General features: G+C 47.7%; 1 protein-coding gene across 2 annotated transcripts in view; it reads right to left on the minus strand.

Annotated features, from left to right (window-relative positions):
* Window positions 1–13,549, minus strand: part of Hipk2 (homeodomain interacting protein kinase 2) — a 120,665-nt gene extending 107,116 nt beyond the window's left edge. For both annotated transcript variants that reach the window (XM_013021676.1, XM_013021677.1), the window contains exon 1: window positions 12,468–13,549. In XM_013021676.1, coding sequence (XP_012877130.1) covers window positions 12,468–13,549 — 1,082 coding nt within the window. The remainder of the gene's footprint in view (window positions 1–12,467) is intronic.
* Between the last annotated feature and the right edge of the window lie 2,377 nt (window positions 13,550–15,926).

Raw genomic sequence — 15,926 nt, forward strand, 5'->3', positions numbered from 1 at the left:
TTTGGATTTATATCCATGTTGTAGCATGTGTCAGTACATCATTTCTGTTTGGAGAAAAATAATATTCTGTTGTTTAGATTTCCGTAATTTGTTTACAAGCTACCCAGGGATGGATGCTGGGGCCCATCCACCTCTGGGCTACTGTGAACCATGTTGCTGTGAACACAAACACATGTGCGCATGCGCTTTGCATCTGAGCATTCTAGTCCTTTGAGATATGTACCTAGGAATGGGATTTGGGGGAATCACATGATAACTCTATGTTTAACTTTTTGAGGAACTGCCAAGCTGTTCTCCACAGCAGCTGTGTCATTTTATATTCCCACCAGAGATGGATGTGGGTTTCTGAAATAAGTTATTTTAAACGTAATTTGTGAAAAAAAATCCAGAAATGACTTTCACTGATGCTGACCTTTGTAGTCTATGAAAGGCTTAGGGTATCTGAGAACTTTCCTTTAATGGAGCTTGTGAAATCTCTGTTCTTTGACAGAGAATAGTTCATCTCAACAGAACAGACACCCAGGTTGCTAAAACCCACCCAGGACTAATAGGATGCCATTAGAAAATTCTAGCATACTGAAGGGGGCCTCTAAACAAGTTTTAAACACAAGAATTTCTAGAAGAGAAGGGAGAGAAGGGAGAGATACACAGAGGGCAGAGTGGCTAAAGAAAGAGAACTGAGCAAGATCTAGAAGGGTGGGTATAAGTATGAAACATAGGAACCAAAGAGGAGTGCTGGAGACCACACAGAGAGATCCACTGTCTGCCTTGGGGACTGGCCATGGGGCTGGCTGCCTACTGAACAGACCTAGAGCACGGACACCAAGAACCCAGAGAGGGAGGCAATGAGGAGCAGGACCACCACCTCCCCCATCTGAACACAACAGTTTCTTGTTTCCCCAGGGCTGCAGGGAGTAAGTCTCCTGGAAGAACTCACTCCTACCTGCCAGGAAAGGTAATGTTGTCATGTCTTTTCAGAAATGTTCAATTTCAGTGGCAAAACAAACCCTGCAATTCTCATGCTGTGCAAGCAAAATTGAAAGTATTAAGTGTGGTGCATCTTTCTTGCTAGATGGAATGGGGTGGCATGAATAGGTACACAGTCCCTCCCTGCCTCCTCTGGGGACTACAGCCACATTCAGGCCACACATGCCTCCTTCCTGCATTCCTCCAGCACAGCAAGAAGCAAAGAGTGAGTTGGCAAGAGCACCATGGACTCACCTGCCACTGGAAAGCAGGGAGGGCCAAGGGCCACTGGCTGCAGAAGGCGAGCCAGGCATAGGGCACCTTTCCCACCAATGCCTGCCACAGCACTGTTGGTGGAGCGATCTTACCCCGTGGCTGCTGTCTACTGTGAGGGCAGCCACCTGCACCCACCCTGTCTGGGTTCTTAGAGGCTCTAGGGCAAGGCTGCTGCAGTCTGTGCATACTAGGGGGTCGTGCAGGCATGCTGAGAACACACAGAGGCACACTCTGGCTACACACCCCACCTGCCTCAGTCTCCTGACCCTGACTTGGGAATTTCAGCTGTGCGTGCACACATGTGTGCCTGTGCATGCACTACTCGGTCCAGTAGAGTCAAAGGCATCATTGTGGCTGCAGACAGAACAGAGCAATAATGCTTAGATGCATACAATGTCTGTGCAGACGAAGCATGTGCTACCCAACGTGACAGGAAAACAAATACTGCGTGGCATTCTTTAGAGGACCAGCGGCTGGTGGGGGAAGGGGGGTGAGGGAAAGAAGGGCGAGGATAAGGCTACTTAAATGCATTCCTGGGGCTGTGAGTACAGACTGGTCTCCAGAGATTCAGAACTGTCCTGTTCCTGCTTGGCACCCGCTGGCCAGGGACCCTTGCCACTCCTGCTTCCTGTAGCAGGCGGAAATCGTCTGTAGCGATGGTCACAAAGCCTGATTCCTGGAAACACTAGGACAGTTTGAGTCGCTACCATAATGGGAGGACCCGCCATGCACCAGACTTGGTGGCTAGCTACTTCCTGTGGGGACGTACACATCAATTCCCTGAAGCCTGTATCACAGGGGTAACTTTCCCACCCAGGCCAGACTTTTGTTCTCCTTACTTCATTCCTCTCCTGAGACTCTCAACAGAAATTCCCCTCTGGTTAGACAGGAGAGTGATACTGCTGGCTTAGGACCTGGGCTTGTTGGAGGTAGGCCTGCCTGGTACCAAAGCTCTTCCAAAGTGGGGCGTGGCAGAGAAGATGCCACACACTCCTCGCTCCAGCCATGGTTCCTAGTGTCACCCATGAGCAGAGCCCTCCCCATAGTGAACCAGTATGCCGTGGAGATGCTGGGGTAGAGATGTGGGGACATGGACCCGAAATCATAAGCTGGTATGATACTGAGCACCAGGTTTACTCCAATTCCATTTCCCAGACTAAGGCAATTTGTGGCAAGCCAATTACAAGCACTGTAAAACTGTACAATCAGCCTTGGGTTCTCTCATAGGGCCTAAAATGTCTCTTTGGTCGAGGCACATGTGACAGGCTGGGATTGAGGACAGTATTCTGGCTAGAGGAGGCACACAGGACAGGTGGGGACAGGCCCCCTAGGACTTGGAATCTAGACAAGAGATCTGGAGGTTAAGAACTGGAGTGGAAGCTGAGGACCTCCAGAGATGTCAGGAGCAAGTTCCAGGCAAGGCTCTCAGAAAGACGGAAGGTAAGCGGGAACAGGAAGAGATGATCCCATCCCTGTCTGGGTGGCACTGTGTGGTGGCAGGAACAGCACAGCAAACCTGGTGGTGTGGACAAGATCTCTGCTTAGCAAACACACAGAGACCAGGGTCTTAACCTGGCGATTCAATATTACGTGCTGTGCATCTCCTCCCAAAGGAAATGAAGAACAGGAAGGAGTCCAGCTCCACCCTCAAAGGTAGCCTCAGGCCCCAGTCCTGCTGGGGGGCACAGCCCTCTGCGGTCCAGCACTGATCTGGACAAAGCCACCCTAGAAGCATCAGTCAGGCACATTTCCTGGGAAGCAAAATCTCTTCTTCTCTACACAACTCTTACGAGTTGCCCCTTAGACTGTGGTAGGAGAAAGCTGGTTCAGGGAATACTACTATAAGGACAACCATGTTGTCGAATATTAGGTATCATGACAAAAGCCCAGGCACAAGGAGGCTGAGTGAACAGTACTAGGCCTTGACCTCCTTTCCAGCCTTCCTAAGTCTTGGCATTTCAGCTCTAGGTTTGTCACTTCTCTGTCCCTAACTCTGAGAGGATAGGCCCATGGCCGCCCCAGAGCAACACATTAAATCAAGAAGCTGCCCACTGATGGGTGCTTCCCTCATCACAGCTGTTTATTCCACGGTTGTTTTTGTAGGTGCTCCAACCAGGCCATTTCCAGACACGACTGTCCCCCTCCCTCCTGACCCTCCTGTGACAGGAAGAACAAGACATCATTTATCCAAACACAGCAGGGCAAAACAAAAACAGGAAGAGAAACTAGGCACGATAGGGCTTTCAGTTTAAAGTTTTCAACAGTTTGCTTAGAGGTCTGTGTATGTGTGTGTGTGTGGGGGGGATGCTTTTAAAATGACCACTTTAAGCTAATTTCAAATTCAATGCAGCCTTGTTGAGGCTTAGCCCACATACAGTCTAGTTACAGCTACCCCCACTCAGGGTGTGGATGGTTGCAGCCCATCATCTGACTTTCATGCCAAGTCTATTTATGCTCTGGGGGTTCACACTTGGTGCCTTTTTTTTCTTTGCCAATATATGTTCCAATTTATAAGAGGAAGAGGGCTAGAAATCCTTCATTAGAGGTCAATGGCTACCAGTGGGCTCTTGTGTTCTGACCACAGGACTTTTGTTTCCATTGCCAACATCTACAGACCTCAGGTACAGGGATGCATGACCAGCCCACTTGCTGGGTGACAGACCAACATGCCCCCCCCCCACAGACAGCAACACACACATACACACGATACTCAACACAAATGGCATGTCCCCAGCATGCGAACACATATAAGGCCCCCCTCACCCCACATGTGCTGTCTTTAAGGAAGTCTCTGCACAGGAGAGCATTCTGGTGTTGGCTGACACCCAAGGTGTGGTGGAATTTAGGGGGGCTGGAGGTACCAGCTGATGTCAAATGCAGTCTAGTGTCCCCAGGCTTCCCTGTTCAACTTTCTGTCACTCTCTAGCCTCCGCTCGCAGTCACAGACCCTAGGATATCTGTAGTCGCTTTGGGGCCAGCAGCAGTAGCAGCAGAACAAGCATAGGTCGTGCTCTCAAACCAGACATCCTCTCTCACCAAGCAAGATCTGTCCCCTCCCTTCCACATGTTCCAAAGCTACCCCCCCCACACCCACCTTTCTAGTTGCACTGGACTTTGTGTCTTCCTGGCATGAAGGAAAACCACACTGCTGATATGCACCCTCACTCTTCAAGCCCCTCCTGAGTGACCTGCTGTGCCTGGCCTCCGTGTGTCCATGGAGCGGGAAGAGAAATGATGTAAAGACTCTAAGAAATTTGGCAGTGGTAGGACGCAGGGCTGTAAATAGCACGTGGAAATGGCAGATCAAATATATACATGCCATGAAAAAGGCAGGGAACCTGGGAAAGTCAGGGGCTGTCGTGACACAGCCACTCTCTGTGAGCCAGGCGTTGGGGGGCGGGAAGCAGAGGGGGAGTCACATGCATATAGTTGTCTCATTCAGTCTTTATGACAACCTCATAAGCTGCTCTGAGATTTCTGTCTGAAGAGAAATGAACAATGACCCTGAGCGTCACTAGGCTTGGAAAGGTGCCTGAAGTCTCCCAACTAGAAAATGGCAGATCTGGAATCCAACCCAGATCTGTCTGCTCCATATAGTCATGATGGTAAAAATCACGGCAAGGGTAATAACAGCAGTAGTATTACTGCCTGCCTACTAGGGGGCAGGTGTGCCAAGCAGCCAGGATGAGCTTCATTCTTGCCACGAAGGCCTGGTTCCTCCATGTCTCAGGGTGAAGACAAGGTCGCAGGAAGTACTACAGGTGTCCATAAACCAGAAGAGCAAAGGGACAGTTATGGGCCCAAGTGGAGCACCATTTTCAACTCGCTACGGTGGAACACTCAGGCCTTGCTTGCCCGCCCTGGCACAGTTATTGTAACTTTCTTCATGAGTAGAATGGGCTTCAGGGAACTTGTCTGTTAGTTGAGCTGCTGTCTTCAAGTTTCAACTAAAATGTCACACTTATGACGTGTACGCCCAGGAGGCTGATGCTTGTCCTCTATGACCTAACGCTCAGAGATACCAGATAGTATGGGCTCCAGACTTAGTGAACAGTGAAAGGACTTGAGGGATGACAAGAGACCAGGCATGTGAGAGTTTCTGTATGTGACAGCAGATACCATTCATTCAGTCAGTCATTCGCTCCTTCCATATACGAAGCTTGGAGACTGGCAGCTATGACACATTAGATATGAATGGGGAAAACGTAGAAGTAGAGCGACTGCCCTCTACCTGCCTGTGTGTTTCTCCACACATACATCTCTCCCTCCTCAGGCAAGTCTGCATTCAGCTCAGTGCACTCACCCACCCCAGTGGGAGCTAGCCAGCTGTGTTGGATGCTTCAGATTCTCAGCACCCCCAAAACAAAGTGTAGCGCTCAACTCTGAATTCCTAGCCTACAGTGCTTAAATGTGCTTATAAAGGCACTTTCCCTTCATTCTCTTTCTACTTCCAAATGCCACATACATAATCAAATGGGAGAACAGAGACCTACAGCACAAGCGCAGTGCTGTGGTTCATACCAGGGTGTTGGTCACATTTGCCGACTCAGTGCTGTGCTCACACTGGTTTGGATTTCTGACTCAGCTCCACCTTGAAATTGCTGAAGTCCACTTAGCTTTTGCATAAACTCTGCCCTCAGAAAGGTACAGGTGAGTTACCTTCTAAGGCAACCCCCACCCCAGGGAGCAGAGCCCTAGGTCTTTTCTGCCCTCAGTTTTAGAGCTCCTCCAAGCTCCTCAGAGCAGGAATGCAGGCCCAGTGGCCTCCAGTAGCTCCTAGTAATGGCACTTCCCTATCCACAACTCCTGCTTCCCAGATCTTCTCCCATACAGACTGACTGTGCCCTGCCTGGCTCCACAGCTCTAACATCTTATCCTCCATCCAAGCACAAGGGTTATGTGGAGATAATTCCCCAAGGCCTGCTCCTCCACCTAGTACTGGCCTTAGTACTCTCCTTATCCCCTGTGTAAATGTGCAGCCACTGTGGGCAAAGAGGAGAAAAGTACCAGGCCTGCCTTGTACCTGTCAGCATGGTGATAGCTGGGACACTGACCAGGTGCAGGGCAGGGCAGTCGAGTATTCATGGATGTGATGCAGCAATCAACTGCCATGGAGAGAACACCAAGACTTGGCCCATGCCGTGACCCCAAATGCCAGGGGGAGCAGGCAGAACGTGCCTGCTCAGTTTAATGAGACGTTCAAGCTGGAACAGACCAAGGAAGACCAGGAGAGGGAAGCCTGGCAACGCCAGCACTGGCTGCCTAGGGAGAGTTCGTTCTATTTATGGGTTGGGGAAGACCCTGAATAGCTGAAGGCACTCCTACTGGTGTTTTGAAAGCTCAGCACAAAATACAGCATTTGGCATATCTTTTGAATTAAAAACAAAACAAAACAAAAAAAGCATTTGTGCAATTCATGAATGAGGATTATAGTTCCCAACCCGGCTGTGGCTACGGGAGAGTTGAGGGAGCACCTCTCAGGAAGTGCCACCTATTGTGGAAGTCACCTATGATGTGGAAGTCAGGCATATCACATGTGCTCTGTGGAGCATCTGCTTTCTCATTCCCACTCCATTCCAAATGCTCTTTTTTGAATCACCATTCTCTGCAGGTCATTGGCTGAGAGGCCATGGAACCTCTTCCATTATGCTCACTAACCACACTTGTATTTTCACTGTTAATAGTCACAGGGGCACAAGGGTTCAACCACAAGTCATCTAATGATGGTTCCTCATAACTGCTCAGAGGAAGAACAATAGCTCAAAGCCAAGCTGGTGCCAGCAACCCCATGTCTGAATCTTGATTGGGTCCACAGTAGGCTCCCTGTGAAACGAGGCTCTGGAGCCCAAGCCACCCACAGTGAGTTCCCCAGAGGATGATAATAATAATGACAAAGAAGGTGGGAGCAAACTGGAGGTGATGGAGATGCATATCACAGAGAGTGCTGGTTTCAGAAGTGTATCTGGGCCTAAACACTTGACAAGCTGTGGGTGTTAAGCAAAACAACTTTCCATATGTCAATCAGACTCCTATAGAGTGGCTTTAAGGAGAAAAGCATTGCAGTGGAGTTGGTCCGATGCCTATTTCAACCTTGTTCCCGATGTGCCTGCTCAGTGGGCTGGTTTGACAAGGCAGGATCTTTCTTTTTTCTTTTCCCTCCCTCTCTCCCTCCTTCTCTTTCTTTTCTGGTGCCAGTACTGGGGTTTAAACTCAGGGCCTGAGCATTGTCCCTTAGCTTTTTTGCTCAAAGCTAGCACACTATCCCTTGAGCCACAGTTCTACTTCCAGCTTTTTGGTTGTTAACTGAAGAGACTCATGAACTTTCTTGCTTAGGCTGGTTCTGAACCACAATCCTAATTATCTTAGCCTCCTTAACAGCTAGGATTATAGAAGTGAGCCACTGGTGAGGCTGCAAAGTATCTCCATTTCCAACAAGGACTCTGGGTGATTCTTGGAACCCACTCTGAAAACAATGGGTCTATACTCTGAGCTCAAGATTAGGTCTCACTCCCCCACCTTGGGTCAGAGACCAGTTGGCAGCTCTGCAGAAAGTAGAAAACAGAGCCAAGTGTCCAGGGCATTGATACTAGTTCTGTACCAGAGTCTTCAGTCTCCAGGGCTTGTAGACTAGCGTGGTCTGAGGCATGTGGTCATCCATGTCTTTCAATGTGTTAGTGTGTATATGTGTAGGACAGCCACCATCTGGGCAGAGTTCTACTGAAAGATATATAGAGTATTTCAAAGCTCCTACTTCAAAACTTCAGATATTTCATACAAACTAATCATTGTCAGGTAATTATAAATAGATTAGTAATTATTGAAAAAAATTAAGTTTCAAAGTATTTTACTGTATACCTGAAGGCCTTAGAGATGAGGGAAATTTGATGTGAGACTACTAGCCCAGATAATGATTTCTTCACTCAAGTGAGGCTTGGACTCCACAAGCTTTCACATAAGTATAACTGGATAAATGAGGGGGTTGGAGATTTTTCTACTTGCTATCCTCCAATATGAACAAGCACCTATTTCCTTCCTTCTGCAGTTTCTATTAGTCACAAAGAAGTTAAAAAGTAAGTATCTTAATGTGATTGCTTTCAGAACTCCTCTTTTCAAATATACTGCTAGCCATCCATTTCTGTTTGCGGCTTTATAAAGCTATACTGCTTATTCAAGTAGCTTATACTTCAGCCTGTAGCATGGCATTTTGGAATATGCCCTGTTCTCCACTGATGGGAAATAAGGAAGGCCTGCATCCACATGGAGAAGTGAATACTGTTCCCTGGCCACTGTGGGAACCACCATGGGATTCTAGTAATGGTCTTATGCGTCTCAGATAAGTCTATCCAAGAATGTTTTGAACAGCTAAGAGCAGAAACAAAATTCTACACATTTTAATCACTGATTATCCGGAATGGTAGTGTTTTTTGCTTATGTATTTTTCAGAGTTTAATATTTGGTCTTGTTTGTAGCTTGTTAATCATGCTGAGAATGAAATATCCCAGCATCAATTTATTGCCTGCTGAAAAAAAATGGTATAAATGTAGAACTAAATAAGGACCTGGCTGAGACTTCTTTGGTGAGATAGGCAAGTATACAGGGTTGCCTGCAGTCTATTCCTCTGGGCATAAACACCTGAGGAAAACCCTCTCTCCCTACAGCAGTGTATCTCAAAGACAGCAGTGTATCTCAAAGAGTGGTTGTAAGGCTGCTGCACCTGCTCATCTCCAGTTCCCTGGGGTAAGTCTCTGGGTGTGGACAGGCAGTGGAGACTCCCCTGGGGAAGGGCAGCAGTTCTGAGACAGGATTCTGGCAAGAATCTGTTCTAAGAACAGGCCTTTAGGTGATGCTTCTATACAACAAAGCTTGAGATCCAGTGCAGTGCAGCTGATGGCTAACCATGCAACTGACCTTCAAGCTAAAGGTCAAGTTGGAAGGGAATGCCCTGAATCAGATTCAAAAAACAAAACAAAACAGACCAACCAAAACCCCCCAACCAACCCACAACTGAAAAAGCAGCTCTTGCTTCCTGAAACACACACATCTCAACAGCACAAACCTCAGCCAAGCAAACGGCTCTCAGCCACCACCTCCTCTCTTAGCACCCCCACGCTGAAGACAGGAACCTCCCTTTATAGCATACTGGTTCCAAGTCGCCAGGTGGGGATAGTTGTGGAACTTCTGATACAACCCCATTTAAAATGCCAAAGACATTAAGTGCCCAGCCCTTTCAGGGTGAGATGTCCTCTGCAGCTAATATGCCAGGCTCAATACAAGGACCACTGGAGGGAAAGGGACTCTGCAGGACAATCTGACAAGTCCTTCTAGAAGCTGACCTGCATGCAGAATATGAGTACATCTCTGTCCCAGATAGCTCAACTGCACAAGGTGTTCTGAAAATGTCTTCCTTCTTGAATGAGGACCTTTCTAATAGACAATCAGAGTTTTTCACTCCAGTAAGAAATAAAACAACCAGGAAAACCAACCTGATAAATGTGGCCTACAGTTGGCTGTCCTACAGAGTAAGGGCAAAAGGAAACTAGCTAAAGACTGTACTCAAAGGTTCCTATGAGCTCCAGGGCTCAGATGGGGATATGTGAGTGAGGAGGGTGCATGATGATCAGTTTAGAAATGAAGCTCATTCTAGGTAGACTGTACCCTTGGTCTGAAAGCACAGGCAGTCTGGCCATGAGCTGAAGGCCCTAGGAAACATAGAGAGGAAGAGGTCATTCTACCCAGAATTTTAGGTAACAGCCACTTCAGGCCTAAAGAAAGGGGCTGCTATCACACTCAAAGTGAGGGTCCCTGGAGGGACACAAGAGTGCAAGGGCCTGATCTGACTGTGCCTGTCCTGACAAGAAAGAGGACCCAGATGTCAGCAATCCCTCCCCCACCACCTCCAGAGTCCCCACAGAAGGGTAAGACCTGCCCCAGTCCTCACAGCGAACGTCCACTGCCACCCCCAGACACCCTGAGCAAGGTCCCTGAAAGCAAAGTACAGCTGCAAAGTCTACAGCAGGAGGGGGCCGCTGGGCCCGAGAAGGTGTGTATCAAAGGGTTTCAGAATCCCTGAGGCCACTTCCTTGATTCATCAAGTTTTGCTCTAAGGATGCATTGCCTGTTAAGTGTACTGTTTTTATTTTCTTTTTTTAAAACCACAGTGTATATTAATACATATTTGTTCATCCTTAAGCATAATTAAAAAAAATCTTTTTAGAAGTCACTATGCTGAATTTTCAGCAAACGTCAATGAAACTGGTTTCTGTTCATGACCAGTAGCTCAGGTTAACTAAACAATAAAACCCTGAGCGGCTCCTGACTTGGCAGCAGTTCACCATCAACTCAGGCCAAGATCTGGAAGAAATAGCCTTTGGCTGCTGAATTTGCAGGCCTAAATATAAAGTGACAGCAGCAGCCTCCTGTTTGCTGTGAGGAGAGAGGGAGCCCGGGCCTGGGCCACCCCTGGGTGTGCTGGTGACCCACGGTGGACTGCACAGAGCTGGCTTTCAAGGAAGGTCTGAGCAATCTCCAGAAAGAACACACACTGTTGTGCCCATACCTGACCCTCCAGTTGGGCTAGGCCACTACCCACCCAGTCTTCGCTGTCGCCCTGCCTTCCTGGGTGTCTCCAGCATTAGGGGCACATCTTCCTGCCATGCCCGGCAGGAACAGGAAGTAGACTGAAGGTTTAGGTGGGGAGGAGGAAGAATAGAAACCAGCAGGAATAGATCTACCCTCACCAGCACACAGAGCCCCACGGGTAGTCTCTAAGGAGGGGAGCTGCATGCATTTCTGAATTCATCCAGAAAGCCATCTCTAGAGAAGGATGGACTTTGGAGGCTAGATAAGAGCTACTGCACCTCAGGAAACCCCTGCTAAAGGATTGGGGAAGGGTGAGGATCAGCAAGGTCAAAGCCTTGAGATCTGCTCTCAGGATGGGAACAGAGACGGGGAGAAGGCTGAGACAGGCATCTGAGGGGCAGGGTGAGGAGCAGAGCCACAGGAACAAGAAGACTTACAACAGTGCACTGGGCTGGAACCAGCAACAGGAGCAAGCCAGGAAAGAAGCGAGGCCAAGCCCATGGGAGCCAGGCGGGCTGCCTCAGAATGGGTAAGAGGCCAGCTGTGTCGACACAACTCTAGCCCATTGTCCAGCCTTTCCTCCAGGGCCTTGAAGGAGGCGTGAGAAAGCACATCCACCATTGCATGGGTGATAGGGGGGTCTCAGGAGACAATGACTGGTGGGACTCTGTTGCACTGCCAGATGTCAACTTCTTGAGATGTAGGTCAGCCCTTCCTTCTCATGGGAGTTTGCATTTCATTTCTTGAAACTTCCATCTCTGTGGGACTGTTCAGTATCACCTCTAGCACAGCCTGTCACCATTTCTCAACCCTGACCCCTGCTTTCCATCTCCACAACTCTTCGCTAGGCGCCTCCCATGGGCTCCCACTGGATGTTGCAGCAGGCTGTGTCACAGCATTTGATGGTTTCAACAAGGCCACAAGACTGGTGTGGGAGCCTCCTGCCCCAAGCAGCCAGTCCCACCTAGCCTTTTCATTATAGTAACGAAAGAGATAATAGAATTCTTCCATCATTCATCTGGACTTCAAGTCTAGTTCCCTCACCACAGGAAGGAGGCGAGGGCTCTTAGACTACAGTCTCTGCCTTCCTCCATCCACAAGGATAGAAAAGCGGTCTTCTTAGAATTCACTTTCGACCTCTTACCCTCTGCTGTCACATTTCCAGGGCCTGTTCCAGGTTTAGTCTGGCATTGAAGACATTCCCAAACCTGGTCCCAGCCTATCTTTTCGACTACATTCTCCTACTCACAAATCCTGTCTGGCCACGGAGGTCATCTGTGACATCTTGCTTATTACTAACAGCACAACCCCTTCGCTGTCAGCTGTCTCCATCCTTTCCATCCACAAGCACCTGACTCTTCCATCCTGCTCTGCTCTTCACCCAGCTCCCGGAGATCCTTCTGAACTCTGAACATCTACATCAAGACTCACACTTGGCTCCATTCTTAGATGGCTTCTAATTCTCATGTTTATGGGCATGGTCCCAATTTTGCCACTACATTGAGGTCATTTGAGGGTAGCAGATATTTATACCTGCCCCCAATCCCCTGCGATCAACTGCACACTGCCTATGAGTGCCAATGGGCAGACTGCATCCCATGGTTGCATGGTCGACGTCCCATGGTCGGCTCAGTGCATAGTCTTACCTGTAGTACCGGGACTGCAAGTAGGTAGAGCACACAGCCTTGGACACATGACTAGCGGAACCAAAGTCGATGACCTTCACTCTATACGGCTGTCGGGAGGGATCCACCAGCATAATGTTTTCTGGTTTGAGGTCAGCATGGATAAGACCCAGGCTCTTGAGCTTCATCAGGGCGGTGGCTACCTGTTGGAGGACTGGGCGAATATATTTGAGGGGCAAGGGGCTAAACTTGTTCTGCTTCAGAAAGTCATAGAGGTTCTGCTCCAGCATCTCAAAGACCAAGCACGTGTGATTCTTGTGCTGGAAGCACTCATAGGCCCGCACAAAGTTGTAGTCGTCAGCGCTCTCTGTGCTCAGCCGGGCCAGGATGCTTACTTCAATCTGTCCTTGCCGGGCATACGATGGGTGGTTCTTCAGGATCTTAATGGCCACAATTTCATTGGTGCCCCGTTTCCAGCACTTGACCACTTGTCCAAATGTCCCTCGGCCCAAGAACTCTAAAACCTCGTAGGTGTTGGTCATGGAGCATAGCACTTCATGCTGCACCAGCTGATAATCACCTTCACTGTTGGAGCCACTGTTTTTGGAGGTGGCAGTGGATGTGGTGGCAGTGGCTACAGTGGCCCCGCTGGCATTGTTCTGAATCATGGGTGGGTGCTCCTCGATGATCTGCACGCTGCTTGTGTTCTCGATCTCCTCACTCTTACGCTTGAGTCCACATTTTTGGTAGGTATCAAGAAGGCTCACAGTGCTTCGACGCATTAGGTTATGTGGTCCGCCGAGGACTTGCCCGGTGACAGAAGTGCTACTGGCTGATGTTACCACTATGTGCCCGGTGCTTCCTGGGAAGATGATGGTCTGCTCGTAAGGTAGGCTTGGGTTTGGGATCGGCAAGGAGGTGCTGACGGTTGTGGAGGCTGGCTGAGAAGGTGGTACGTTCTTGCTCTGGCTATACACTTTGCTGTGGGAGCCGTACCCAGTCATGTCCCAGTTGGAACTCGGCTCGACTTTCAATTTCTTCACACTACAGAAGGCACTTGATTGAAGGGTGTGAGGGGAGAAAACTTGCACATGTGAGGCCATACCTGGAGGAAAAGGAAGAGGAAAACATACCTTTGAGTCACCCTTGCGTGAGAAAAACTCAACAAATTCACTTAGTGGCCCACTCACTCATTTTGATCAGTGTCTTGAGACAAATACATTACTGCCCTCCCACTTTCAAACAAGCTTGAAAAAGAGCATTGCTGGCACCCAGAAGCACACTCTATTCTTTTTGTGGGACTGAGTGGTTCCACACTCCACACCACTAGGAAGATAGTAGATTTATAAAGCAGAACCAGGGATAATAGAATAGTGACACAGTCCTTCCTTCCTTCCTTCCCTCCCTCCTTCCCCTTCCTTAACTTTCTCTTTCCCTTTCTCCCTTCCTCCCTTCCTTTCTTCCTTCTTCCTTCCCTCCCTGCTTCCTCCCTTCCTTCTTGGAGCTTCAACTTAAAAGATTTGCTCTCTTAACTTGGCATTTTTGCTCAAGGCTGGTACTCTACCACTTGAGCCACAACCCCACATCTGCTTTTTTTTGCTGGTTAATTGGAGCTAAGAATCTCATGGGCCTGGAGGGGATGTGGACAGAAGGGAACCCTACTGCATTGTTGGTGGGAGTGTAAACTTGTTCAACCACTTTGGAAAGCAGTATGGAGGTCTCTCAAAAGACTCCACATAGAGCTCCCCTATTACCCAGCAATCCCACTTTTGGGCATTTACCCAAATGATCACAAACAAGACCATTCTAAAACTACCAGCACAACTATGTTTATTGCAGCATTATTTACCATAGCTAAGATATGGAACCAACCCAGATGCCCCTCAGTAGATGAATGGATCAAGAAAATGTGGTATATATACACAATGGAATTCTATGCCTCCATCAGAAAGAATGACATTGGAAAAAATTATATTAAGTGAAGTAAGCCAGGCCCAAAGAAACATAGGTCCCATGGTTTCCCTTATTTGCAATAACTAGTATATGTCTGAGACAAGCAAAATGGTCAGATAAGTTGGTGTTAAGCGAAATGAACCCCAAGTTAAGGTCTCAAATGTTTTTTTCTTTCTTGCTATGTGTCTAACATATTTATAAGATATTTCTTTGTTGCTTTGTATATCCCTCCTCCATGGTGTAACCCCTGTTTTCGCTGTATTTGATGTTGGTATAATTTGTGGAGGGGAAGGGAAAAACAAATTGTTAAAACAGGGATAGAGGAGGACCCATTGCAACAATGAGATGTACAAGTCATTATGTCGAAAAACAAACCTTACAACTTTGGTGAGGGGGATGGGGGAAGGATGCGAAGGGATGGGAAGGGGAAACAAAGGAGGAGGCTACAATGCTTGGTAAGAAATGTACTCATTATCTTGCCCATGTAATTGTAACCCCTCTGTACAGTATTTTCACAATAAAAAATATGTTTATTTAAAAAAGGAAATGGAAAGACTTGGAAAAAATTATATTAAGTGAAGTAAGCCAGGCCCAAAGAAACATAGGTCCCATGGTTTCCCTTATTTGCAAAATAACTAGTATATGTCTGAGACAAGCAAAAATGGTCAGATACTGTATTTGATGTTGGTATAATTTGTGGAGGGGAAGGGAAAAAACAAATCGTTTAAATAGGGATACAGGTGGACTTATTACAACAATGAGATATACAAGATGTTATGTCAAAAATGAACTTTACAACTTTGACATGGGGGGGGTAGAGGGAGATGGGAAGGGATGGGAAAGGGAAACAAAGGAGGAGGCAACCAAGCTTGATAAGAAATGTACTCATTACCTTGCCCATGTAATTGTAACCCTCTGTATGGTATTTTCACAATTAAAAAAAAAAAAAGAATCTCATGGACTTTTTTGCCCAGGCTGACTTTCAACCTCAATGTTCAGATCTCAGTCTACTTAGTAGCTAGGATGTAGCTAGGTGTGAGCCACCAGTGCCCCAGCTGCTTTTTCTTTTTTTTTTTCTTTTCCTCCCTCCTTCCCTCCCTCACTCCCTTTTCTGCATTTCTTCCTTTTCTTTCCTTCTTTCTTTCCTTTCTTTCTTTTTCTTTCTTTCTTTCTATTTATTTTTTGTGCCAGTTCTGGGGCTTCAACTCTGGGCCTGAATGCTGTCCTTGAACTTTTTTGCTCAAGGTTAGCACTCTACCATTTAAGCCATAGCTCCACTTGCAGTTTTGTGGTTAACTGGAAGTAAGAATCTCACAGACTTTCCTGCCCTGGCTGGCTTCAAGCTATGATCCTCAGGTCTCAGCCTCCTGAGTAACTAGGATTACAGGTGTGAGCTACCAGTGTCCAGCTCCATTTATTTCTTATAAAATGTATTTGTGACAAAAACAAATTCTTCCTCTATTCTCACCAGGTTATATTCTACTAGAATGGACACCTACACAAGTAGCCCAGTAACTGACATAAACC

The sequence above is a fragment of the Dipodomys ordii genome, unplaced genomic scaffold (genome assembly GCF_000151885.1).
Source record: "Dipodomys ordii isolate 6190 unplaced genomic scaffold, Dord_2.0 Scaffold56, whole genome shotgun sequence".
In the NCBI taxonomy this organism is placed as follows: domain Eukaryota; kingdom Metazoa; phylum Chordata; class Mammalia; order Rodentia; family Heteromyidae; genus Dipodomys; species Dipodomys ordii.